This window comes from Salvia splendens, chromosome 1 (assembly GCF_004379255.2).
Source record: "Salvia splendens isolate huo1 chromosome 1, SspV2, whole genome shotgun sequence".
NCBI classification, from domain to species: Eukaryota; Viridiplantae; Streptophyta; class Magnoliopsida; order Lamiales; family Lamiaceae; genus Salvia; species Salvia splendens.
In genome coordinates, this window is record NC_056032.1 from 40,278,709 (window position 1) to 40,301,870 (window position 23,162).

The window sequence follows — 23,162 nt, forward strand, 5'->3', positions numbered from 1 at the left end:
TACATGAATCCAAAACAATGGTATGGAAGGAACATTGGCAAGTTTCTTCAGATCTGTGGGAACATATTAAAACCGATATTATAGTCGAGGTAAAATTGTGAAGTTTAAAACTAAATATTGAAATAAAAATCATACTGTATTAGTATCGTTTAGATAATTTTAATACTAAAATAAAAATATATTCTTATTTAATGAGATCAGTGTCATAAATTGAGAAAATGATATCTTCCACATTGGATATTATCATATCTCAGAAAATAATTAAAAAATTCATCCATCACCTTTACAGATTAGTCTAAATTATGTCATAAATTTTGATAACGATATCTTCCACTTACGATATTTATCATATACTATAAAATTAATAAAATTCACCCATCACCTTTAGTCGCCGCAATCCACACAAATGCTCATCTTATCTTTCATAAAATTAAAATTAAAATTAAAATTAAAATTCACCATCACCTTTAATTGAATCAAACACACGAGTATATTGAACCTGAACTGATATTTTCTTATTTAATTGAGAAATTATATCACATTAAAAACGTCATCATTTTTTATTTTTTGCGCTCTAAAATATTACTACTATTAGTTATGAAGTGTCAATTGAAATAATTATGTTCATAATATCTCAGATGAGTTTGTCATAAACCCAAAATATTTGCAAAGATGTTTCACACTTTTTTTTGCATTTGATGTATTAAAAAATGTAATGTAAGAGAATAAATAAGTTTTATGAGTATCATCTTATCTTTTAGATGACATGAGTTTTAATGTATGATTAATTAAATAAGAAAAAGTGATTAAAGTATGGCCAGTAAATAATATATTTTAAAAAAATACAAATAGACTATTTTATGTAATGAACTAAAATGAAAAGAATTTATATTTTCATGGAAAAGGATGAAATATAATTATACTTTGCTATGATTATATATATATATATAGGGATATATTCAGATCATTTTTCTATCTTTTGTTTTATTATTCTTTTTAATCTAAGCCCCACGATTTTGTCATCCGACGGGATTGATGTCACATGTCATTTAATAATGCAGATTTTCAGTTGAATAATGCAGATTTTCAGTTGGCACACCAACTAATAATGCAAATTTTTGTTCTAATAATGTATACCGACCAATAATGCAGATTTTTCGTCAAATAATGCAGATCATCACAACCATCCAATTCAATGATCCAAGGGTTGTGATTAAAAAGAACATTGCACTGAAAAGTTGTGAAGGACCTTAACACACCCTTATATATATATGGTTGTATTATATACCAAACTAGTTTTAAACACTAAACGTCAAACACATCATTATATAATAATATGGAGTTCATTACAACTTTATTTGTAGTTCATTATAGGGAATTTTGAGATTTAAAAACAAAGACATCATCATGCATAATTTAGAAATCTGAAGTTCATTATAAGTTTATTATTAGTTCATTATAATGAACTTCATGTTGTTTACTTCACTGTTGTTAACAAAACACATCACTCTAATAGTGATGTATTCTAATAGTGATGCATTATATTAACAACAGTGTTGTTAATAATACATCACTATAGCAAAAACACATCATTAATACATATATATGTTTGTGATCAAATACTAACTTTTTATAGTAATAACTAATACCTGAATATCAATATTGTATGTTAAAAATATCAACACAAAGATATAGATTTGTCAATCTTTCTTGTATTGATAAATTATGTCTTTGTATTGATATTTATATTTACATGTTGTATTGATATAATTATGTGTTTGTGTTGATAGTTTTAATGCATAGCACTGATAGGTATTAGTTATTGTTGTAAATAGTTAGCACCCTAGTATATATATAGGTGTGATCAAATACAAACTCCTATCTAAAATACAAACTACAAACTTTAATCCCACACACTCCTTGTAAGTAATCAACGGTTAGCAATGAGATTCATATGTCAATGTCAACGCCTAATACAAATTATGTCAATGGGGGAATGTCAACGCCTAATACAAATTCTGTCACCGGGGGAATGTCAATGTCAACGCCTAATACAAATTCTGTCACTGGGGGAATGTCAACAATGTCAATGCCTAAAGTTTGTATAGTTTGTATTATAGAGGGTCTGTAGATTATCATGACCCTATATATATATATATATGGGTGCATTATAATGATAACCTCAATTTTCGTAATAGCCCTATAACTAAATCTGGACCACACATTTTTAAAATCACGTGGTGTAGATTCAAACTTAGATTTACTTCATAAAAAAAAGCGCGGGGGTAAATATGTCATTTCGCTCATGATAAAATTTACGTATCCAAATTTCGCTCATTTAATTTCTGAGTTTCGCTCATTTTATCATTTTATCAGTCAGTCAAAAGTATCATTATATCAACTCAGAGTATCATTCTATCCGGCAAAACTATCATTCTATGCAATAAACCTAACATATATAATTTTATCAGTCAGTCAAAAGTATCATTTTATCAACTCAGAGTATCATTCTATCCGGCAAAACAATCATTCTATGCAATAAACCTAACATATATCATTTTACCATTTTATCAGTCAGTCAAAAGTATCATTTTATCAACTCAGAGTATCATTCTATCCGGCAAAACTATCATTCTATGCAATAAACCTATCATTTTATCATTTTATCAGTCAGTCAAAAGTATCATTTTATCAACTCAGAATATCATTCTATCCGGCAAAACTATCATTCTATGCAATAAACCTAACATATATCATTTTATCAGTCAGTAAAAAGTATCATTTTATCAACTCATAGTATCATTCTATCCGGCAAAACTATCAGTCTATGCAATAAACCTAATATAATCGACACAATACATAATATACAAACCTACAAAGCAGTAAACGTATCATTTTATCAACTCAGAGTATCATTTTTATAAGGTTACTGTCATTTTATCCGCTTAGATTATCATTTTATCAGGTAAAAGTATCATTTTATTAAACAAAAATGTCATTTTATACACCAAAAATACCTATCATTCTATCGGCTGAAAGTATCATTCTGCCCGGCAAAACTATCATTCTATCGGCTGAAAGTATCATTCTATCCGGCAAAACTATCATTTTATGCAGTAAACCTAACATTTATAAGCTAAAAGTATCATTTTATCAACTCAGAGTATCATTCTATCCGGAAAAACTATCATTCTATGCAATAAACCTAACATATATCATTTTATCATTTTATCAGTCAGTCAAAAGTATCATTTTATCAACTCAGAGTATCATTCTATCTGGCAAAACTATCATTCTATGCAATAAACCTATCATTTTATCAGTCAGTCAAAAGTATCATTTTATCAACTCAGAGTATCATTCTATCCGGCAAAACTATCATTCTATGCAATAAACCTATCATTTTATCAGTCAGTCAAAAGTATCATTTTATCAATTCAGAGTATCATTCTATCCGGCAAAACTATCATTCTATGCAATAAACATATCATTTTATCATTTTACGTGAAATTTGGTGAAATTCAGAAATTAAATGAGGGAAATGACAATTTTACTCCCGCGTTTTTTTTTATGAAGTAAATCTAAGTTTGAATCTCAAAACTATCATTCTATGCAATAAACCTATCATTTTATTATTTTACGTGATATTTGGCGAAATTCAGAAATTAAATGAGGGAAATGACAGTTTTACCCCCGCGCTTTTTTTTATGAAGTAAATCTAAGTTTGAATCTCAACCGCATGATTAGAAATATGTGTGGTCCAGATTTGGTTATAGGGTTATTACGATATTTAGGGGTTATCATATGATCACGACTCTATATATATATATATATATATATAGTTGTGATCAATGTCGAACCAATTTTAAAAACCGAACTAGAGATCAAATCTGGGCCATTAGATCTAGTTTTTTTTGATGAGATGTGCTGCTGTGTAAATTTTTCGATCTTCATTACTTGTCCATTTTACTTCATTGTATATGTTTATTACTTCATTCCGTACGTAATACCTTGAAACTAAAACATGTTTTTACTTTCTTCCAGTAGGTTTTGAAATTATTCAACATATGTTTCATTTGAATTCATTTACCTGGGTTTTTACTTTATTTACATTAAAAAATACAATTTATTCAAGGCATTTATTACTTCATTCAGAAACGTTATTACTTCATTGGATAAGGTTTTTACTTTATTCAAGTAGGACTTCAAATGCTTCTACACATACTTCATTCCAATAATTTATTACATCATTCCATGTGTTTATTACACCATATCAGCATTGTGGTGGTGGTGATAGATATTGTAGAGAGAAAGAACGGCACGCGACGACGAAACCACATTTACGTACTAGAATGAAGTAATAATCCTACTGGAATGAAGTAAAAACCAACCTACTGGAATGAAGTAAAAACCTACTGGAATGAAGTTAAATCTTCGTAACATGTTAGTATGACCAGGGGCGGAGGGAGGGTGGGGCCAGGGGGGCCCATGGTCACCCCACTAATTCTTAAAAAACTTAGGGGTATTTTAGTAATTTCACAATAATTATAATTTATAATAAATATAATATTAGAGATAGGTTTCAGCAAAATATATATGAATCGTGCCTCTTAATTTAGCGTATTCCAAGTCTGAATTTAACGTATTCATTCTGCCGTTCAAAGTCTGAAATCTGGTAAACTAGAACTAGGTATATTCAAAACTCAAATATAATTCAATTAATTTTTCTACATAGGTTGTTTTTTTGTTTGGCTGCAATAATAATTCAAAGGGGGAGAAAGAAGATAGCTTATGTAATTCAATGGCTACGGACTACGGTGGTTCTGTAGTTGGAATTTTATAACTCCAATTCTTTATTTGATGTGTGTGTTAATAGTTTTGCATACAGAAAATATCAAATATTTTGAACTTAATCAGTGTTGACTATTTTTGTAGGTATATGGATCGTTATTTCAAGAAACTTTCTTCCGTTGATTCTTCATCAGTTGAACCTTCACTTCTTCAACCTCAAGAATTATCGAATGAAGATAAAAGTAAGGTTGATTTAAAGAATCTTCCAAGTGATCCAGGAGAACGACCTGATATAATGAGTTATCCACCAAATTTAATAGAACAAGTTCGCAGAGCTTACTTACTTAAAGGTCCGTGTCAACCACGTAATCATGATTTTCGTCCTACAGTAGATGGAAATCGAAAACGTAAATTTGTCTCACATTGGTTTGATGAATTTAAGGATTGGTTGGAATATAGTGTTACAAAGGAAGCAGCTTTTTGTTTATATTGCTATCTTTTTTCAAGACTCCACGGAAATGGACAAGATGCTTTTGTATCAGGGGGATTTACGGTCTGGCGCAAGAAAGAAAGATTAAGAGATCATGTTGGAAACCATAAAAGGATGTGTTTGTTAAAGTTACCAATGAAACTATTATGCAGCGGTTTCAGAAGATGAAGAATAGAAGACAAATGTTATGATGTGATTGCATTTGACTTTTACATTTTGAACCTTATAATTTAATTTATGTAATTTTTTTTAAAGTTTAATTTTGGACCCCCCATTATGAAATCTCTGGCTCCGCCACTAAGTATGACTTATTTACCTTCGGATGAATTAAAATAGGCTCGTGATGAAGGCGAAAATAATTGATAAATTTGTGCATCTCATCCATAAAAAACTAGATCTAAAAACCCTAATTTGGTATGGTTCGGTGGTTCGGTCTTTAAGAGTGGATTTGTGAATAATGAATGGGACTCATATATATATATAATTTACTCATCTCCGAAACCCAAAATCAGAGTAAGGAAACCACAAAATACATCTCATTTTGGGTTTTTCTCAAATTGCCAATTTTTGGGTTTACACTGTAACATAACCAAATTATTTTTTGAGATTGCGAGGGTACTCAAGTGATTAGATAGAGTAAAATTCTTTTAAATTTGAATTTATTATAGTAAAATTAGTGATTCGATGACAGGTGATGAAGGATGATGCTAGTGGACTCAAAAATCCCCCCAAAATTAGCTATAACCAGTTTTTCCTCTGTGAGCGTTTTTAATTTCAGTCATAATTTGACAATCCCAAAATCCTCTACGCCTTATTTCATCATTTTTCATATTTTATTATTTTAATTTTTGATATAAAAACAAATAACATAGAATACTACTAATAGAAGCATAATGGAGGTATTTAAAGATAAAATCAAGTGTTGAAAAAACAACATCACATTTTTAACCCGGTGACCGCCTTGAGGACAAGGTGGATTTCAACCGGGAGAGTTGACACGAGCATATCTCCTTGAATTCCCTCATAATATTTAAGTTAGTTTTGATCTAGCATATTTGTTGCTTAGGATATTATTAGATAATACTCCATGATTTATGTATTATGTTAGGGTATTATCGTATCCCACATATTATGGAACCTTCATATTAAATAATAAAGAAATATCAAAACCCTATTTTATCTTTTATGCTTTTCCTTTATTAGAATTTATCGGCGTAATCGACGGGAAATGCCCGTGACTGCCTTATTTCCCACCGACGATCATTCTTGTTCGCCGGATCCTTGTTAAGGGAACTCGCCCCCTTAACATATACACAATATCATACTCCATTCCATTAGTTGATTTATAATATTTCAGGAATGCAGCAGCAACATAAATGCATCCCATTCTTGTTCGCTGGAATTTAGACGATGATGAAGAAGAAGTAGATGCTGCTGCAGAGAGCAACATCAATCCTGCATAGTGGAATCATCGCTTCTGCAACTGTGTAGCTAATGTTGCAGAAACAACATTTTTGTTTTCTTTGAAAAATTATAAGTGTGTGTGAGACAAGGATTGCAGCATAAATACTAGTACTCCGTAGAATGTAGTTATGTACAATACTACTAGTCTACTATACAGGTCGTCGGTCGGAGAGAAACAAAAACCAATAAATTTTTCCCAGCCATTGTAACTATATAAAATCACCATTCTTAAATATGAATGCTGTTGTTTGATTTCTAGTCGTACACGATTAACACTCAAACAGCCGCTGCAGGTGGAAGTTGAACAAGGGAATTAAGGAGTTCTTTGCTGATAAGTTATTCTGGTTTCATTCAAAAGGAAGGAAATATCTTAATTAATTATTAACTCTCTTGAAGATTAAGAAAAACGTTGTGCGAAAATATTTTCAATCTTTTGCCTTGAATCTTGATAGGGTAACTCCTTATCTTAATCTTGATCTTGTTGTAATATATTTACTATAATCGAATCCGGAAAATAATTGTCTACTTAGAACAATGAAGAGAAAAGCAATGACACTTTGAAGACTACATTGCGTAAGATTATTGTTTTAGAGACTGCATATGTCTTCATATATATGAGGTTCAATACATATGACCTCCTATATTTAGAAGCGATCTTGCATTGCTTACCTTCTTTCAATATCTTGGACTATGTTTGGTACTTTAGAGTCTCTACTTTGCTTCTCAAGTTAAGTATGCCAATTTGATAGTAGTACTAACTTGTGATGATCTTTAATTTGGAATTGTTTCATTGATAATTTAAGCTCTTATCAAAGAGTTTTATTTTATTTTTGATTAATAGTTTAAGATCGTATTCAAGAATCTCTTGGTTCATCAAATTTGATTCATTGCTTTTTAACTTATTATTTCTAATCTGATGAAAAACGATGGCCCATATTTGTGTAAAAAGGATGGACTATATTTGTCTAAAAAGGATTGGGCTACACATAAAATATGCGTGATAATTAGATTGGCCTAATATCTTCACCGACCTTGTTAAGCAGCTTTTAATTTTCTCTTAGAACATCTCCAATGGCGGACGACCGGTCGGACATCCGGTCGGACGTCGCGACGGGCGACCGGGACGTCCGCCATTGTGGCGTTTAGGGTCGGATACGGACGTCCCGTGAGGACGTCGGGTGTCCTCCGACGTCGGCGCGACGGGCGGGCGGACGTCCGCCTTTGTGGCGTCCAGTCGGACGTCCGGTCGGACGTCCCGTTTTTTAATTTTTTTTAAAACTCTATATATACGGCTCGTCGAATTTTATTTCATTCGCACCACTTGTGTTAACAAGTTACTCTCTCTACATCTCTAATTTCAAGTATATCTAGAATGTCTAGTGAAGGTGATAGCGAGAATGAGTTGGAGGTCGCTGTTGAAGGTGCGATAGAGATGCTGCTACAACAGAGGTTGCAGCGGCGGCAGCATGCGGCGGTACCTCGGCCGATCCATCGTCGAACTCAAGTACCCCGTGACCACATTGCTGCACATATTCGGTTGTATGCGGACTACTTCGCTCCGCAACCGCGTTTTGGGGAAGCCTTATTCCGGCGACGCTTTAGGATGCATCGTCCGCTGTTTCTGCACATCGTGGGTGCTTTAGAGAGAAGATACCTGTATTTTAGGATCAGAGAGGAACTGACTCAGTGGACCAACGAAGATGATACGGGTGCAGGTCCAAGTCACGGCGTGGCCACCGCGAATGTGAATATGGGGGTACCTCATGGAGAGGTCGCGCGGCTGCGTGCATTTGCCGACATGCGGCAAACAGATGCTCATGTTCGACTTCAGCAGGATATCATCGAAGAGGTTTGGACTCGGAGGGGTTGACGTGATAATGTATGAAGTTTTTTTTTAATTAGTATGCAATTTTTTTTTTTCGAATCATGTATGTTTTTTCCGATGAAGTTGTTAATTTTTCCGATGAAGTTGTTAATTTTTCCCGTAATTTTTTCGAATAATGTATGAGGTTTGGACTCGGAGGGGTTGACGTCAAATTTGATTTCCGTAAATGTAAATTGTTTTATTTGTAAATGTATGATTTTTTTTTATTGCGGGATGTCCTAGTGGGAAGGGCGGACATAGGAGCGGATGTCCTAATGACGTGACAGTGGGATAGGAAGTCCTAGTGACGTGGCAGGAGGTGTTTTTGGGATGTCCTAGTGGGATGTCCGCCCACTGGAGATGCTCTTACTTTAAATTATTGCCGATTGAGGATCTTCACAAATTCTCAAGAGAGGGTAACAATTTGGGAATAACAGGAAGCACAGTTTCAAAAGTCGTCGATTTTCTACCGCCGGCGCCGGACTTCTAGGTTCGTATTTTTCTTTATCTCGATTCTTTTTCCCCTTTCCGTCCTTGGTTGTGATTCTAATTTGGTGTGATTTGCTGTTGCAATTCCTTTTGCGAATCTGAATCAATTTCTAAACCCTAATATTTATTGTATAATTTCAAAATCAAAACCTTACTTTCGAACCCTAGTTTGTTAAACATCCCGATTTCCCGTCCGTTCAGATCTCGCCAAGATGCCGGCGACCGCGGGAAGGGTTCGCATGCCGGCGAACAACCGCGTGCACAGCAGCGCCGCCCTACAGACCCACGGCATATGGCAGAGTGCGATCGGTTACGATCCCTACGCTCCCAACAAGGAAGAGAAGAGCAACGCCTCCACTCAGAAGGCCGCCGCCGCCTCGGAGGGTGAACAGGAAAACGCCTATGCTAGTTTTCACGGGGTCTTGCTCGCGCTTGCTCGTATCACGGGGTCTAACGCCGAGAGGCGCGTGGCTCATGCAAGAAGTGTGGGAGGGTTGGGCATCTCACGAAGTGTTGGAGGGTTGGGCATCTCACATTTCTGTGTAGGAATTTCTTGAGTGCTAAGACTGATGACGATAAGCTGAGCAAGGATAGCGATGCCATCCAAGCTGCGGTGTTGTCTGGATTGGAGAAGCTGAAAGGTGAGAAATTGAAGGGGCAGCGGAAGAGTGCGGCCGGGGAGAGTGAGGAGAGCAGTGAGGAGGAGGAGAGCGAGAGTTCTGATACGGATTATGATTCGGAGATGGAGCGTGCTATAGCTCAAAAGTTTGGGAGAAAAACTTGTGGGAAGTTGAGGAGCAGTAAGAGTAGAAAGAGGAGGGATAGTGAAGAGAATGAGGATGGGTCGGAGAGTGATGCTCGGGACAGAAAGAAGAAGGATAAGAGGGAGAGGGGTAGATCAAAATTAACATAGCAAGATCATTTTTCCTCCCAATTCACTTCCCCAACTATGCTTAGGAAACTAATTAGTCATAAATAATTAGATTTACAACTAATTTGATTAAACACAAATTTGGAGAGATTCTTGAATATAAACCCTAGCTTTCAATTGAAGATACAATTGAATGAATAAAAGATGTACGGAGACTCCTTACACAATGGGAGGTATGTTAGCCTATGAATTCGTTGGAATCCGGTGATGGCGGCGGCGAAATTGGCCGGACAGCCGTAACGCAGAGAGAGGGTGGCTAGCCTATGTGTGCTCGTGCAGCGGGAGAGGGGTTGAGACAGAGAGAGACGAGGAGGAGCCACACACAATTTGCACCACATACACACTCTCCGATACACACACAAGCCGCGCCTCAGGCGACCGTGTGCTGGCTCCTCCTCGTCTCTCTCTGTCTCAACCCCTCTCCCGCTGCACGAGCACACATAGGCTAGCCACTCTCTCTGCGTTACAGCTGTCCGGCCAATTTCGCTGCCGCCATCACCGGATTCCAACGAATTCATAGGCTAACATACCTCCCATTGTGTAAGGAGTCTCCGTACATCTTTTATTCATTCAATTGTATCTTCAATTGAAAGCTAGGGTTTATATTCAAGAATCTCTCCAAATTTGTGTTTAATCAAATTAGTTGTAAATCTAATTTTTTATGACTAATTAGTTTCCTAAGCATAGTTGGGGAAGTGAATTGGGAGGAAAAATGATCTTGCTATGTTAATGTAGATTTAACGTAGAATGTTTCAATACAGCTTGGGGAATTTGTGTTGCTAATTTGATTTAGCTTGAGGAATTGTCATGCTAGTATAAGTTACATAGCAAGTTATATTATAAATTTAATAGATAAAAGAAATTAAAAAGAGAACTTGGTCTATGCTTAAAATTGTAGTGTGTTGGTGCTGATATAAGAAATGCACATTGAAAGGTAATCTTGCCCCGAGAGATAACACATGCAAGGTGAATAAAATAGGAGATGCGAAGAAAGAATAAATTATGAGAGATGATTACTTTTTAGGTAGAAATAACTCAATTATCTTGGAATTAATTCAAAAGGAAAAATTAATTCAATTAACCAGGAAAAGGAGGGAGTGTTATTTTAGTAATAAATAAAATTCTCTTGTGATTTAGAAGAAACAAAAACAAGTAACGTTCTTCTGTCAATTATTCACCGGCAGCTCCAAAAAGGAAAAAGAAACACAATTATTAGTAATGGGCTGCTGGTTCGTCTTTCTATTTCTCATCCTTCTTTATTCTGTATTTCTTCTCTTGTTCATTTCATGCACAATTGTTAAACTTAATTTATGCAATTATATATTTTGATTTCAATATGGTGATCCATTTTTTATACTATGTGGATATCCAGCAACATTCTTGAGCGATCAGTTGAAACCCGTTTAAGCTTTAGAATTTTTTAGCAGCTGTAGTAGTGGGGGCATTTGTATTGACCACAAATTATGTCAGTTTGATTTGAAGAATAGATAATCTGCTGGGAATTCTGTTGCCTAAATTTCATTTTTTTTCAAGCTTGATAAATTGTGAGTTGTTTGCACACAGATTAGACGATAATGCCACACAAAACTCGACCTCTGACGGCGCTCTTGGTCTTCACTGGCGTGAATGCTCTCTTGCTTCCAACACTTGGACCAGTTTATGATTTCGTCTGCTTCCTTCCATATTGGGAAAGAAGGGTGCGTTTCTTGTATGTTTATACGTCTTTGATGTATTCTGTTAGATGATTATTGCTATCAATTTGTCTGCATTTTTTAGTTTTCCCTTTGATTAAGATGCATTTAGTACTTCCTACTGTATTTATCCACCAAATGCTTGTTATATGATGCGTCATTTATTCCACAATTTGGATGGCTATTGTGCAACATGTTTACTTTTTCTGCCTTTTTTATTTTGATTGTTTTGCAAAGTTTTCCACTTAAAGAGACGCACCCCAAATGTTATTCATGCTCCTTATGGTATCCTCTATGTGCAGCTTTGAAGTTTATTGCTCCTGTAGTGTTTTGTCATCCGTTGCTTTTTTCATATTTTCACTTGTTGATGCTGGATTTACACAGAGAGAATGTCGACGCCAAGAACGTGAAGCTGCCTCTGCTGGAACTGTTGGATCGGCTTAGTCAATAAGTTAGAACAGCTTTAGAGGCGAGGGTTATCAGCACATGGTTTTAGAACATGAATTTTCATGCAGTTAGGCTCACATTTCACTCAGAGGGTGACAGTCACGGGGTCTTCATGTATATTCACTTGAAGCTGATAAATAATTCTGTTGTGATGTTTCTATGACTTGCGTTTAACTAGTGCTGTTGGATTCTAATATGGCTGGCCTGGCTGGATGCATTTTGCATCTCTCTCTCTAATTAAAGTGCTTTGTGTTATGATATGGAGTGTACCTGTCATAGTCAGCCTACTAATGTGGTTGTGAAAGCATCACACATTGAATTAGGAAGGATGAATTAGGTGGTTCACGTAGTAACATGTGGAATTTAGAAAGAAACTAAGTTAGCTCCAAATCGCATGACCAATTTATTCAACTTGTTGAAGTTCCGAAAAAGATGTCAATCAGGATGCATCATTCAAACAAGCTTATTCTGTAAGGTTGCCTTACGAGTTGCTTGAGTTGTTGAATTTGGGATTATTTTAGTGCTTTCTTGATCTTGAAAATTTCGGTTGTTCGTTATGGATATTACCTTTACTCTCATGAATTAGAACCTCTATGAATTAGCTTGCTTTATTATCAATACCATTTACTCTAAGGATCTACCAATGATATACATAAATATGCTGTTTGGCCACTTGATGTTTCTGGATAGTGTATGACATTGGTTGTTAGCTTGCACTTTCTGCCCCAATTGCACTTTTTGGATCTTGTCTACATTGATATCTCATTCTTGTAGGATAACTTGACCTTGTGATTATTCTTGTCTTCATCTGTCATCGCCTCTCTGTGGAGTCTATATCATCATAGGTCCCGATAAACATGAGCGGAGTTCTTACTTCTTAGAATCAGAAATGGCATTTCCACTGAGTAGAAGTTGTGGGTTGCACTATGTAGAATGAGGTGAAAGTACATATGCCTGAATTTTTGTGAAGCACACTCACGCAGCTTTAATTCTCTCACTCTCGCAGACACGCGCACACACTGTAGTTTGTATTTGAGCTTTTGTTTTTGTATGTTGTCATACACACTGTTCATTTCCTAACAAAATGATCAATAATGATTCTTCGTCTTGTATCAAATGACTTATTGCTGGAATGAGATATGGCCAGTGAAATTCTGTTTGATGACAACGGTAAAGAGAGTACGACCGGTCACCTCCAAATTCATATCATATTTCCTATGATATTGATGCCCATTAGTTGCTTCCTAGCTGCAACTTCCAAAATGGTTGTTCTATTGCTTCCCACAATCCAAGAGCGATCATTTATATACTACCACGTCAAGTTAGGCTATGGTCCTTGCAAAACGATCCTTAAAAGAATTATTTTCAAATTGAGTATAAAAACCACTCCAAATAAGTTGGGACAAACTAAACTTTCCTATCTCTCACCTACAACTACAGTTATTTAATAAAATTTCCCCAATTCCAGAGTAAGGCTCAACTTAGCTATGATTAATTTCTCGAGCATATGTTAAGTCTTGCACTCAATTTCACATTTTATAATCCAAATTAGTTGAATGGTGTTTTTTAGGTAATTGATGGTGCTAAAAAAAATCTTTATTTATAGCTAATATTTAACTACATGACTACGTTTGCATATGTTAAATGCGGCATATACCTTTTAATTTGAGCACTTAGAAGTGCAAATTTAGTTCTCGGATTTCCGGTATACCCGATCCCGACCCAATACCCAACGGATTTTGGGTACCTGAAATTGTGGGTTTGGGTAGTTGATGTAAGACTTTTTCAGGTTTTGGATACCCGAAACCCGTGTTCGGATACCCGATTAGTATCGGTTAATATACGTTTATGGATTTATGATAAACATTTTTATCTAGGATAGAACATTTTTTAATGTTCTTTCTTGTTAATTTGTTATGTCTTTGATATGCAATTATGCTTTCCCCGTTTTATTTACATTTTTATTAATAAATTTTGAAAAGTTTATCATAATCTCTTTTGAGTTCGACTTATGCCAAAATTTTCTTTATTTTAAAGTTAAGCAGTGTTTAATGTGTATATATATATATATATATATATATATATATGTATAGTCGTAGAATCATAATAATAAGAAAACTAAAGCACTAAAATTAATCTTGGGGATTAATTTCCCTCGGGCCTAGTGGATTCACTGGCCTGACTCCAGAGCTTCGGGAGGTGATTAAGCATGTACCCGTGCCTAGACCCAGGAGCTGGAGGAGGTGAAAAATCCTGGACCCGTTCCTGCGGGGCTGGTGGACCCATTGGGTCCCACCTTGACAACGAAGCGCAGCTTGGTAAGACGCTTCACCTCCGACCGTTAGGCCAGGGGTCCGAGTCACTTCGGGGGGTAGGTGGGGAACCACCGTCGATCCTCCTTTTAATGTAAAAAAAGAAAAAATAAATAAATAATTGAAGTTTGAACTTTTAACAATAGTCAATAAGTAGTAAGTATTATGTTATTTTGATTAATTCTTACTCATCACAATATAATTTATTTAAATAGAGTAAATTTGAAATATAACAATTTCGTGTTGACGGGTACCCGATCAGCTGGGTTCGGGTACCCGCATCGGTTATTAGGGTACCCGTATTCATATACAGGTCGGGTATTGGGTGTGATATTTTAGAGATTTCGGGTTGGGTACCCAAATTTGCAGGCATATAAGAACTAGTTTATAAATTATGAATGTTGGTAGTGTGCACTCGAAATTTTTTTGTATTTTGGGTTTGCGGTGCTATGACTATCTGTTTGGGGTTGTTTTGCAATCTTAGCTCTGTTTTGTGCAAGTTAAAGGCAATTATTACAATGAATCCTTGATAGCTCAAGTTGTTAGTTTTCGCAAGGAACTTTCCCTTCTCCTTATGGTGTGTTTGTATTTGAATTTAATTTATAATAGTTTTATGCAAAGATTAGAAGAAAGGGCAATGACCAGTGCCTTAATCATGAAGGCTCCTTGAGGTGGTTTTTTCCATCAGCAGCTTTTCTTGGCGGTGATGCCGATGGTCCAACGTTTGGATGTAGATACGAAGGCTGATTCTTTACTTGTCGGATAAAGATAGTGCCTCCATTCTGAAACATCCATATCTCTACATTCTGAAACATCCATACCTCAATACACAACTATGTAATCATTACATTAGCAATCTAAAATTTCGAGTAGCTGCCTGCCAATTCTACAATGGAAGAAGAAGATTGTTATGCATATGCTGCTTCTCAAACAAGCTTTGGTGAACTACACCTCAAATATTCAGCAACAAATACATTTTGTGTTCCCACATCGGAAGAGCATGGGATGGAGTGAGAAAAGAGGTTACATAAAGTGAGGAAAAAAGATGAAACATACTTACCTGGACGGGGTCAATGGGCGATCCATAAGACCCATGGCCTAGGTTGGTGACCTCCATTGCACTGCGGAGGGGTACCCGCCTAAGGTCGGCCCAAGTGGTCGAGCCTGCGTCATAATTTGTGACAGAGGGGGCCTGCGTTCGCGCGGCCCCTGCCCAATTCAAGTCTTATGTTTTCCACCTCTTGCCAGATCATCTGTAGGTCTTCGTACTTGGCAAGGTTAAGCAGCATATATTCTATAACTGAGAATTTGTTCATTTAATTATGTATAGTTTGATGATTGATCTAACTGAAGGAACAGATAAACTGCAATCCAAGTCCGACTGAATAAGTAGAAAAAAACTAATTCAAAATGACGAGGGTATCCTGGTTCTCCATTACATGATGAATCAACAATCTCAAAGCCTCATAAATCTTAGCCTTATCCCTATGCCTTTTATCTGATGTAACAAAAACATGAACCTCACTTCTTACCTCAATCCAACTACTCCCAGCAATCCTACTCAACCCTTTCTCTCGCATCCTCCTCCTTACCTCCCACACCTCCTCCCACCTCCCCGCAGCAGAGTGCGCATTCGACAGCATCACATACGACGACACATCTCCTGGATCCAGCTCCAAGATTCGCCTCGCTGCAACCTCCCCCAACTCCCAGTTTGAATGCACTCGGCACCCCCCAAGCAATGCCTTCCAGAACCCAATCCCGGGCTCAAATGGCAACTCACCAAGAAACCTCTCTGCTTCCTCAAACCTCCCACCTCGAGACAGCAAATCCACCAAGCAGGCATAGTGCTCCGCTCTCAGAAGCCTCGGATCATCACGCTTCGCTTGGTAAAAGTACTCACAACCCTCATCAACAAGGCCGGCATGATTGCAAGCCAGCAGCAACCCAAGAAGAGTCACACTGTTAGGCTCTAAGCCCGTGAGCTTCATCCTGTCATACACATCCAGCGCAGCGTTCCCTTCCCCATTCTGCGCGTAGCCACAGATGAGCGAGTTCCACGACACCACGTTCCTCTCGCGCGTTTTCCTGAAGGCCAGCAGACTATCCTCCATTTCCCCACACTTTGCATACAGACTTATCAAAGAATTGGCAATAAACAAGCCAAGCTGGCCCAATTGCTTTACTGCAGAGGCATGGATACTCCTTCCTAATCCTATCGACCCGATATTGGCAGCCGCGATGATGGCACAAGGGTATGAAGACTGAATAGGCGTAACGCCCTCCCTCAACATCTCATTGAACAGATTCACAGCTTCCTCGTTCCTCCCCGATTGGCTGCACCCGCTGATCATGGTGTTCCAACAAACCACATTCCTCTTGGGCATCGATCGGAAAACATCCCGGGCTTCATCAAATCTTCCCTGTTTCGTGTAGCCACGGATCAACGAGGCGTAGGAGAACACGTTTGGGTGATTGACATCCTCGAAAGCTCTCAGAATGACGTCAAAACTGCCCAACTTGACGTAGAGATCCAAAATGGCGCTGCCTGGAAAGACGTTGGAGCATAATCCGGCTTTCACGGCGTAGGATTGAATCTGTTTGGCGAGGCGGAGGTCTTTGAGGACAGCGGAGGAGTGAATGAGAGTGGCGAGAGTGTACTCGTTGGGTTTGATGTCGAAAAGGTGCATTTTTGTAAAGCAAGCAATGGCCTCTGCGTGTCGATTTTGTTTCGCAAATCGGCCTATCAAAGCTGTCACTGATTTTACGTCGCGTTGGGGCAATTCGTCCAGCAGCTGGTGGGCGTCCGGATTGCAGAAGGAAGCTGATTCTGCGCGAGACACGGAGTTGGTTTGGAAGGAGCATTGTCCAACAACTGCGAGCCTTTTCTGCCGAATCAAAGTAGGCGCAAACGACATTCTATTAAAAGCATAGCAGCAACGAAATGAAATTTAATGGAGTACTAATAAAACTTGGATATAAAAAGGAAGTCAATTTGTCAAAAATTGATTTTGTTAGAAATTCAATTTATGATTTTTGCTATCGTATTAAATTTTGGCTAAAGTTTATGACTTTAGTAGGAGTACTAGAGTAGTATTAGATCGGCTGGCAATGTGGTACTATCTCATTAGACAAGAAACGGTAGTAATTTGAATTATATGTTTGCCTAAATTGGCATCTACTCCAATATACTGAATTTTATTTTCTTCTAATATAAGTGGCTTAATTCACGAAAAGAAATGTTTTATTAACCAAAATCACTTTTGAACAAATCATATACTCCACTAACTTATACATTATAATATTGAATACACATGGCAATCTTATATATAAATCAAAAATAGGGGTTTGGATAGGATAACCGATAGTACTTTTAAATTGTAAGTGAATTTTATAATAAAATGTCTTTTAAATTATAAAGTTGTTGCTAGCATTTGGAAATCATCTTGATAGGTTCATTTGTTTGACACATACCTCAGTTTCGGCTTGGCTCCTTGTCATACGTTTACACTTTTCTCGGATACCAATCAATCCATAATTTTCGATGCCGTTGTAATATATGATATTAAACACTCAGATTCACGTCAAGAAAGAGCTACAAAATAATTGGTTTATAGAAAAGCCTATCATAATAAAAATAAAAAGCCCATTAAAAAGAAATCTAAAGTGAAGTGTGTTACATGTTATAGACCCAATAAGCTGTAATAATACTATTAAGTTGAGTTTTCCGATATCCCGATAGAACCCATAAAAGACGTCGTTTAGAATTGATAATAAATTCATGGGATGCATAAATGTTTAGAATATGGGAGTACATGACACTGAAGTTCAAACACCTATCAATCTTTGGGCACAAATAAATTTTCATTTTGGGACGTCACACGCTATTTTCACTCTTTTTAATAAAAAAAACTCTTTTTTTACTATCTTTCTTTATTTTCTTTTATTTTATTTTCATTCCTAATTTATTCTTTTTCATTCTTTTTTTACTTTATTTTCTTTCATTTTTTATTATCTCTTTATTTAGTCTTTAAATATTAATTTATTAAATCTCATATCTAAAAGAAATGTAAATTTTATAAAATAAAGAGTAAATGCCAAAACTGGTCTTGAACATATACCCATTCAATGATTTTGGTAATATACTTTATCTTTTGAATTTTTGCATTCTGAACATTTCAACTCGGATCACAATTGGTCCTACACTAAGAATTCCGTCAATTTTTAAACGGTTTTAACCCGATTTTGATGGTTTTAACAGTCTCAACCGGGTTTAAACCGTTTAGAGAGAAAGAGTTATGTGATTAGTTCAAAAATAACATTGAGAGAGAGAGAGAGGGCGGCTTTTGCTGATCAATTTATATGAGAAGCAGCCCAAAACCCTAACACCCACAAATTTTTTGACTGTTTAATTAATTATTTTTTAGAGGACTGTTTATTTATTAATTCTAATATTGGTCTTGTGAAAACCTAAAAGGAAATAGGTAAATTAAGAAATACTATTTTTTCGTTTAATTTTTCAAAAAATGCTAAATATGCATATTTAAAAAATATTGAATTTCCACTCCTATAATAAGATGGATAAAAACGTAAAGAAAAATAATTACTATTAATTTATTTTTTGTGTACAGAAAAAGGTTAATATACTTCTTTCAATATATATATATAAATATATGGATGTATATATAGAGTTGTGATCAATGTCGAACTAATTTTAAAGGCCGAACTAGAGACCAAATCTGGGCCATTAGATCTAGTTTTTTTGATGAGATGTGCTGCTGTGTAAATTTTTCGGACTTCATTACAAGCCCATTTTACTTCATTGTATATGTTTATTACTTCATTCCGTACGTAATACCTTGAAACTACAACATGTTTTTACTTTCTTCCAGTAGGTTTTGAAATGATTCAGCATATGTTTCATTTGAATTCATTGACCTGAGTTTTTACTTTATTTACGTTAAAAAATTCAATTTATTCAAGTGCGTTTATTACTTCATTCAGAAACGTTATTACTTCATTGGATAAAGTTTTTACTTCATTCAAGTAGGACTTCAAATGCTTCTACACATACTTCATTCCAATAATTTATTACATCATTCCATGAGTTTATTACGCCATATCAGCGTTGTGGCGGTGGTGATAGATATTGTAGAGAGAAAGAACGACACGCGACGGTGAAACCGCATTTACGTACTGGAATGAAGTAATACTCCTACTGGAATAAAGTAAAAACCTACTGGAATGAAGTTAAATCTTCGTAACATGTTAGTATGACTTATTTACCTTCGGATGAATTAAAATAGGCTCGTGATGAAGGCGAAAATAATTGATAAATTTGTGCCACTCATTCATAAAAAACTAAATCTAAAAACCCTAATTTGGTATGGTTCGGTGGTTCGGTCTTTAAGAATGGATTTGTGAATAATGGGACTATATATATATATATATATATATATATATATAGGGGAGCGTTATTCTCCTTTTCACATCTTAGATCCTTTTTCCTTCTTAATATTACGCGTTAGATCTAAGGCATCAACGGATCAGATTGATTCTATAAAACTGGTTCCGTGTTGCATTATAGAAGGTGGTTGTATGCATTACAGGGTTATTATTGACATTTGACGGAAAAGTAACTGCCACATTTTGGTATCTGCGAATAATGCACCACATGGTCACGAGTAATGCATATAATTGGCTATATAATGCACAATATGTGAACTGCAATGCATACGAATAAGATGTACCATGTTATGATGTTTGGACACACGTTTCTTGTTTCCCCTAAGGGTTTAATAAGCTTAGGGGCTAGGGTATAGTACGTAGACACGTATGTAATCTTCACATGGTAACGAGTAATGGATATAATTGACTATATAATGCACAATTTGTGAACTGCAATGCATACGAACAAGATGTGCTGTGTTATGATGTTTGACACACGTTTCTTGTTTCCCCTAAGGGTTTAATAAGCTTAGGGGCTAGGGTATAGTACGTACGCATTAATAACAAATTATAAAACGATACGAATAATTCACCAAATTGTCACGAGTAATGGATGTTATTAACTATATAATGCACAATATGTGAACTGCAATGCATACGAATAAGATGTACCATGTTATGATGTTTGACACACGTTTCTTGTTTCCCCTAAGGGTTTAATAAGCTTAGGGGCTAGGGTATAGTACGTAGACATTACTAACAAATTGTTGTTATTGGAATATACGTATGTGCATTATTTGGTTTAGGTAGTGCATTATGTAGCTGTTAATTGTCATTATCTCAGTATATTATGCATTATTAGAGGTATTGTGTATATGGGTTAATCAACGGATTGAAGATTACATACGTGCATTTAGTAATGTCTACGTACTATACCCTAGCCCCTAAGCTTATTAAACCCTTAGGGGAAACAAGAAACGTGTGTCAAACATCATAACATGGTACATCTTATTCGTATGCATTGCAGTTCACATATTGTGCATTATATAGTTAATAACATCCATTACTCGTGACAATTTGGTGAATTATTCGTATCGTTTTATAATTTGTTATTAATGCTTAGGTACTATACCCTAGCCCCTAAGCTTATTAAACCCTTAGGGGAAACAAGAAACGTGTGTCAAACATCATAACACAGCACATCTTGTTCGTATGCATTGCAGTTCACAAATTGTGCATTATATAGTCAATTATATCCATTACTCGTTACCATTGTGCATTATATAGTCAATTATATATATACATTTCCTTTTCCTATATTTCCTCCTTTTTCCTTCTTAATATCAGCCATTAGATTAGAGAAATGGACGGTCAAGATCAACATTGGGTAATTAATCCCGTGTTGCATTATTTGTCCTATTTTGTGCATTATGAGGGTACAATAGTAATCTAATAATGGCTGGAAACCGCTACGAATAATGCACCACATGGTCACGAGTAATGCATATTACCTATATAATGCACAATATGTGAACTGCAATGCATACGAACAAGATGTGTTGTGTTATGATGTTTGACACACGTTTCTTGTTTCCCGTAAGGGTTTAATAAGCTTAGGGGCTAGGGTATAGTACGTAGACATGTATGTAATCTTCACATGGTAATGAGTAATGGATATAATTGACTATATAATGCACAATTTGTGAACTGCAATGCATACGGACAAGATTGAATGTGTTATGATGTTTGACACACGTTTCTTGTTTCCCCTAAGGGTTTAATAAGCTTAGGGGCTAGGGTATAGTACGTACGCATTAATAACAAATTATAAAACGATACGAATAATTCACCAAATTGTCACGAGTAATGGATGTTATTAACTATATAATGCACAATATGTGAACTGCAATGCATACGAATAAGATGTACCATGTTATGATGTTTGACACACGTTTCTTGTTTCCCCTAAGGGTTTAATAAACTTAGGGGCTAGGGTATAGTACGTAGACATTACTAACAAATTGTTGTTATTGGAATATACGTGTGTCAATTATATGCATTACTCGTGACCATGTGGTGCATTATTCGTAGCGGTTTCCAGCCATTATTAGATTACTATTGTACCCTCATAATGCACAAAATAGGACAAATAATGCAACACGGGATTAATTACCCAATGTTGATCTTGACCGTCCATTTCTCTAATCTAATGGCTGATATTAAGAAGGAAAAAGGAGGAAATATAGGAAAAGGAAATGAATACATCCATATATATATATATATATATAGAGTCGTGATCATATGATAACCCCTAAATATCGTAATAACCCTATAATCAAATCTGGACCACTCATATTTCTAATCATGCGGTTGAGATTCAAACTTAGATTTACTTCATAAAAAAAAGTGCGGGGGTAAAACTGTCATTTCTCTCATTTAATTTCTGAATTTTGCCAAATATCACGTAAAATGATAGGTTTATTGCATAGAATGATAGTTTTGAGATTCAAACTTAGATTTACTTCATAAAAAAAAGAGCGGGGGTAAAACTGTCATTTCCCTCATTTAATTTCTGAATTTCGCCAAATATCACGTAAAATGATAAAATGATAGGTTTATTGTATAGAATGATAGTTTTGAGATTCAAACTTAGATTTACTTCATAAAAAAGCGCGGGGGTAAAACTGTCATTTCCCTCATTTAATTTCTGAATTTCGCCAAATATCACGTAAAATGATAAAATGATAGGTTTATTGCATAGAATGATAGTTTTGCCGGATAGAATGATAATCTGAGTTGATAAAATGATACTTTTGACTGACTGATAAAATGATAAAATGATAGGTTTATTGCATAGAATGATAGTTTTGCCGGATAGAATGATACTCTGAGTTGATAAAATGATACTTTTGACTGACTGATAAAATGATAGGTTTATTGCATAGAATGATAGTTTTGCCGGATAGAATGATACTCTGAGTTGATAAAATGATACTTTTGACTGACTGATAAAATGATAAAATGATAAAATGATAGGTTTATTGCATAGAATGATAGTTTTGCCAGATAGAATGATACTCTGAGTTGATAAAATGATACTTTTAGCTTATAAATGTTAGGTTTACTGCATAAAATGATAGTTTTGCCGGATAGAATGATACTTTCAGCCGATAGAATGATAGTTTTGTCGGGTAGAATGATACTTTCAGCCGATAGAATGATAGGTATTTTTGGT

General features: G+C 35.6%; 1 protein-coding gene, 1 non-coding gene and 1 pseudogene across 2 annotated transcripts; 2 read left to right on the top strand and 1 right to left on the bottom strand.

The window, feature by feature from the left end:
* Positions 1–9,009: 9,009 nt before the first annotated feature.
* LOC121751441 lies at positions 9,010–12,422 on the top strand (annotated as a pseudogene).
* Positions 12,423–15,477: 3,055 nt separating this feature from the next.
* On the bottom strand, positions 15,478–17,402 carry LOC121803611 (pentatricopeptide repeat-containing protein At5g42450, mitochondrial-like). The gene has a single exon (XM_042203245.1). The coding sequence runs from the start codon at positions 17,395–17,397 to the stop codon at positions 15,880–15,882; it is 1,518 nt and encodes a 505-aa protein (XP_042059179.1). The 5' UTR covers positions 17,398–17,402; the 3' UTR covers positions 15,478–15,879.
* On the top strand, positions 15,532–15,692 carry LOC121758299. Its single transcript, XR_006041406.1, has one exon. It is a non-coding gene; the product is annotated as a U1 spliceosomal RNA (small nuclear RNA).
* Positions 17,403–23,162: the final 5,760 nt, after the last annotated feature.

Excerpts from the sequence above, each read along its gene's own strand:
- LOC121803611 (XM_042203245.1), bottom strand. The coding sequence starts at position 17,397 with ATGTCGTTTGCGCCTACTTTGATTCGGCAGAAAAGGCTCGCAGTTGTT.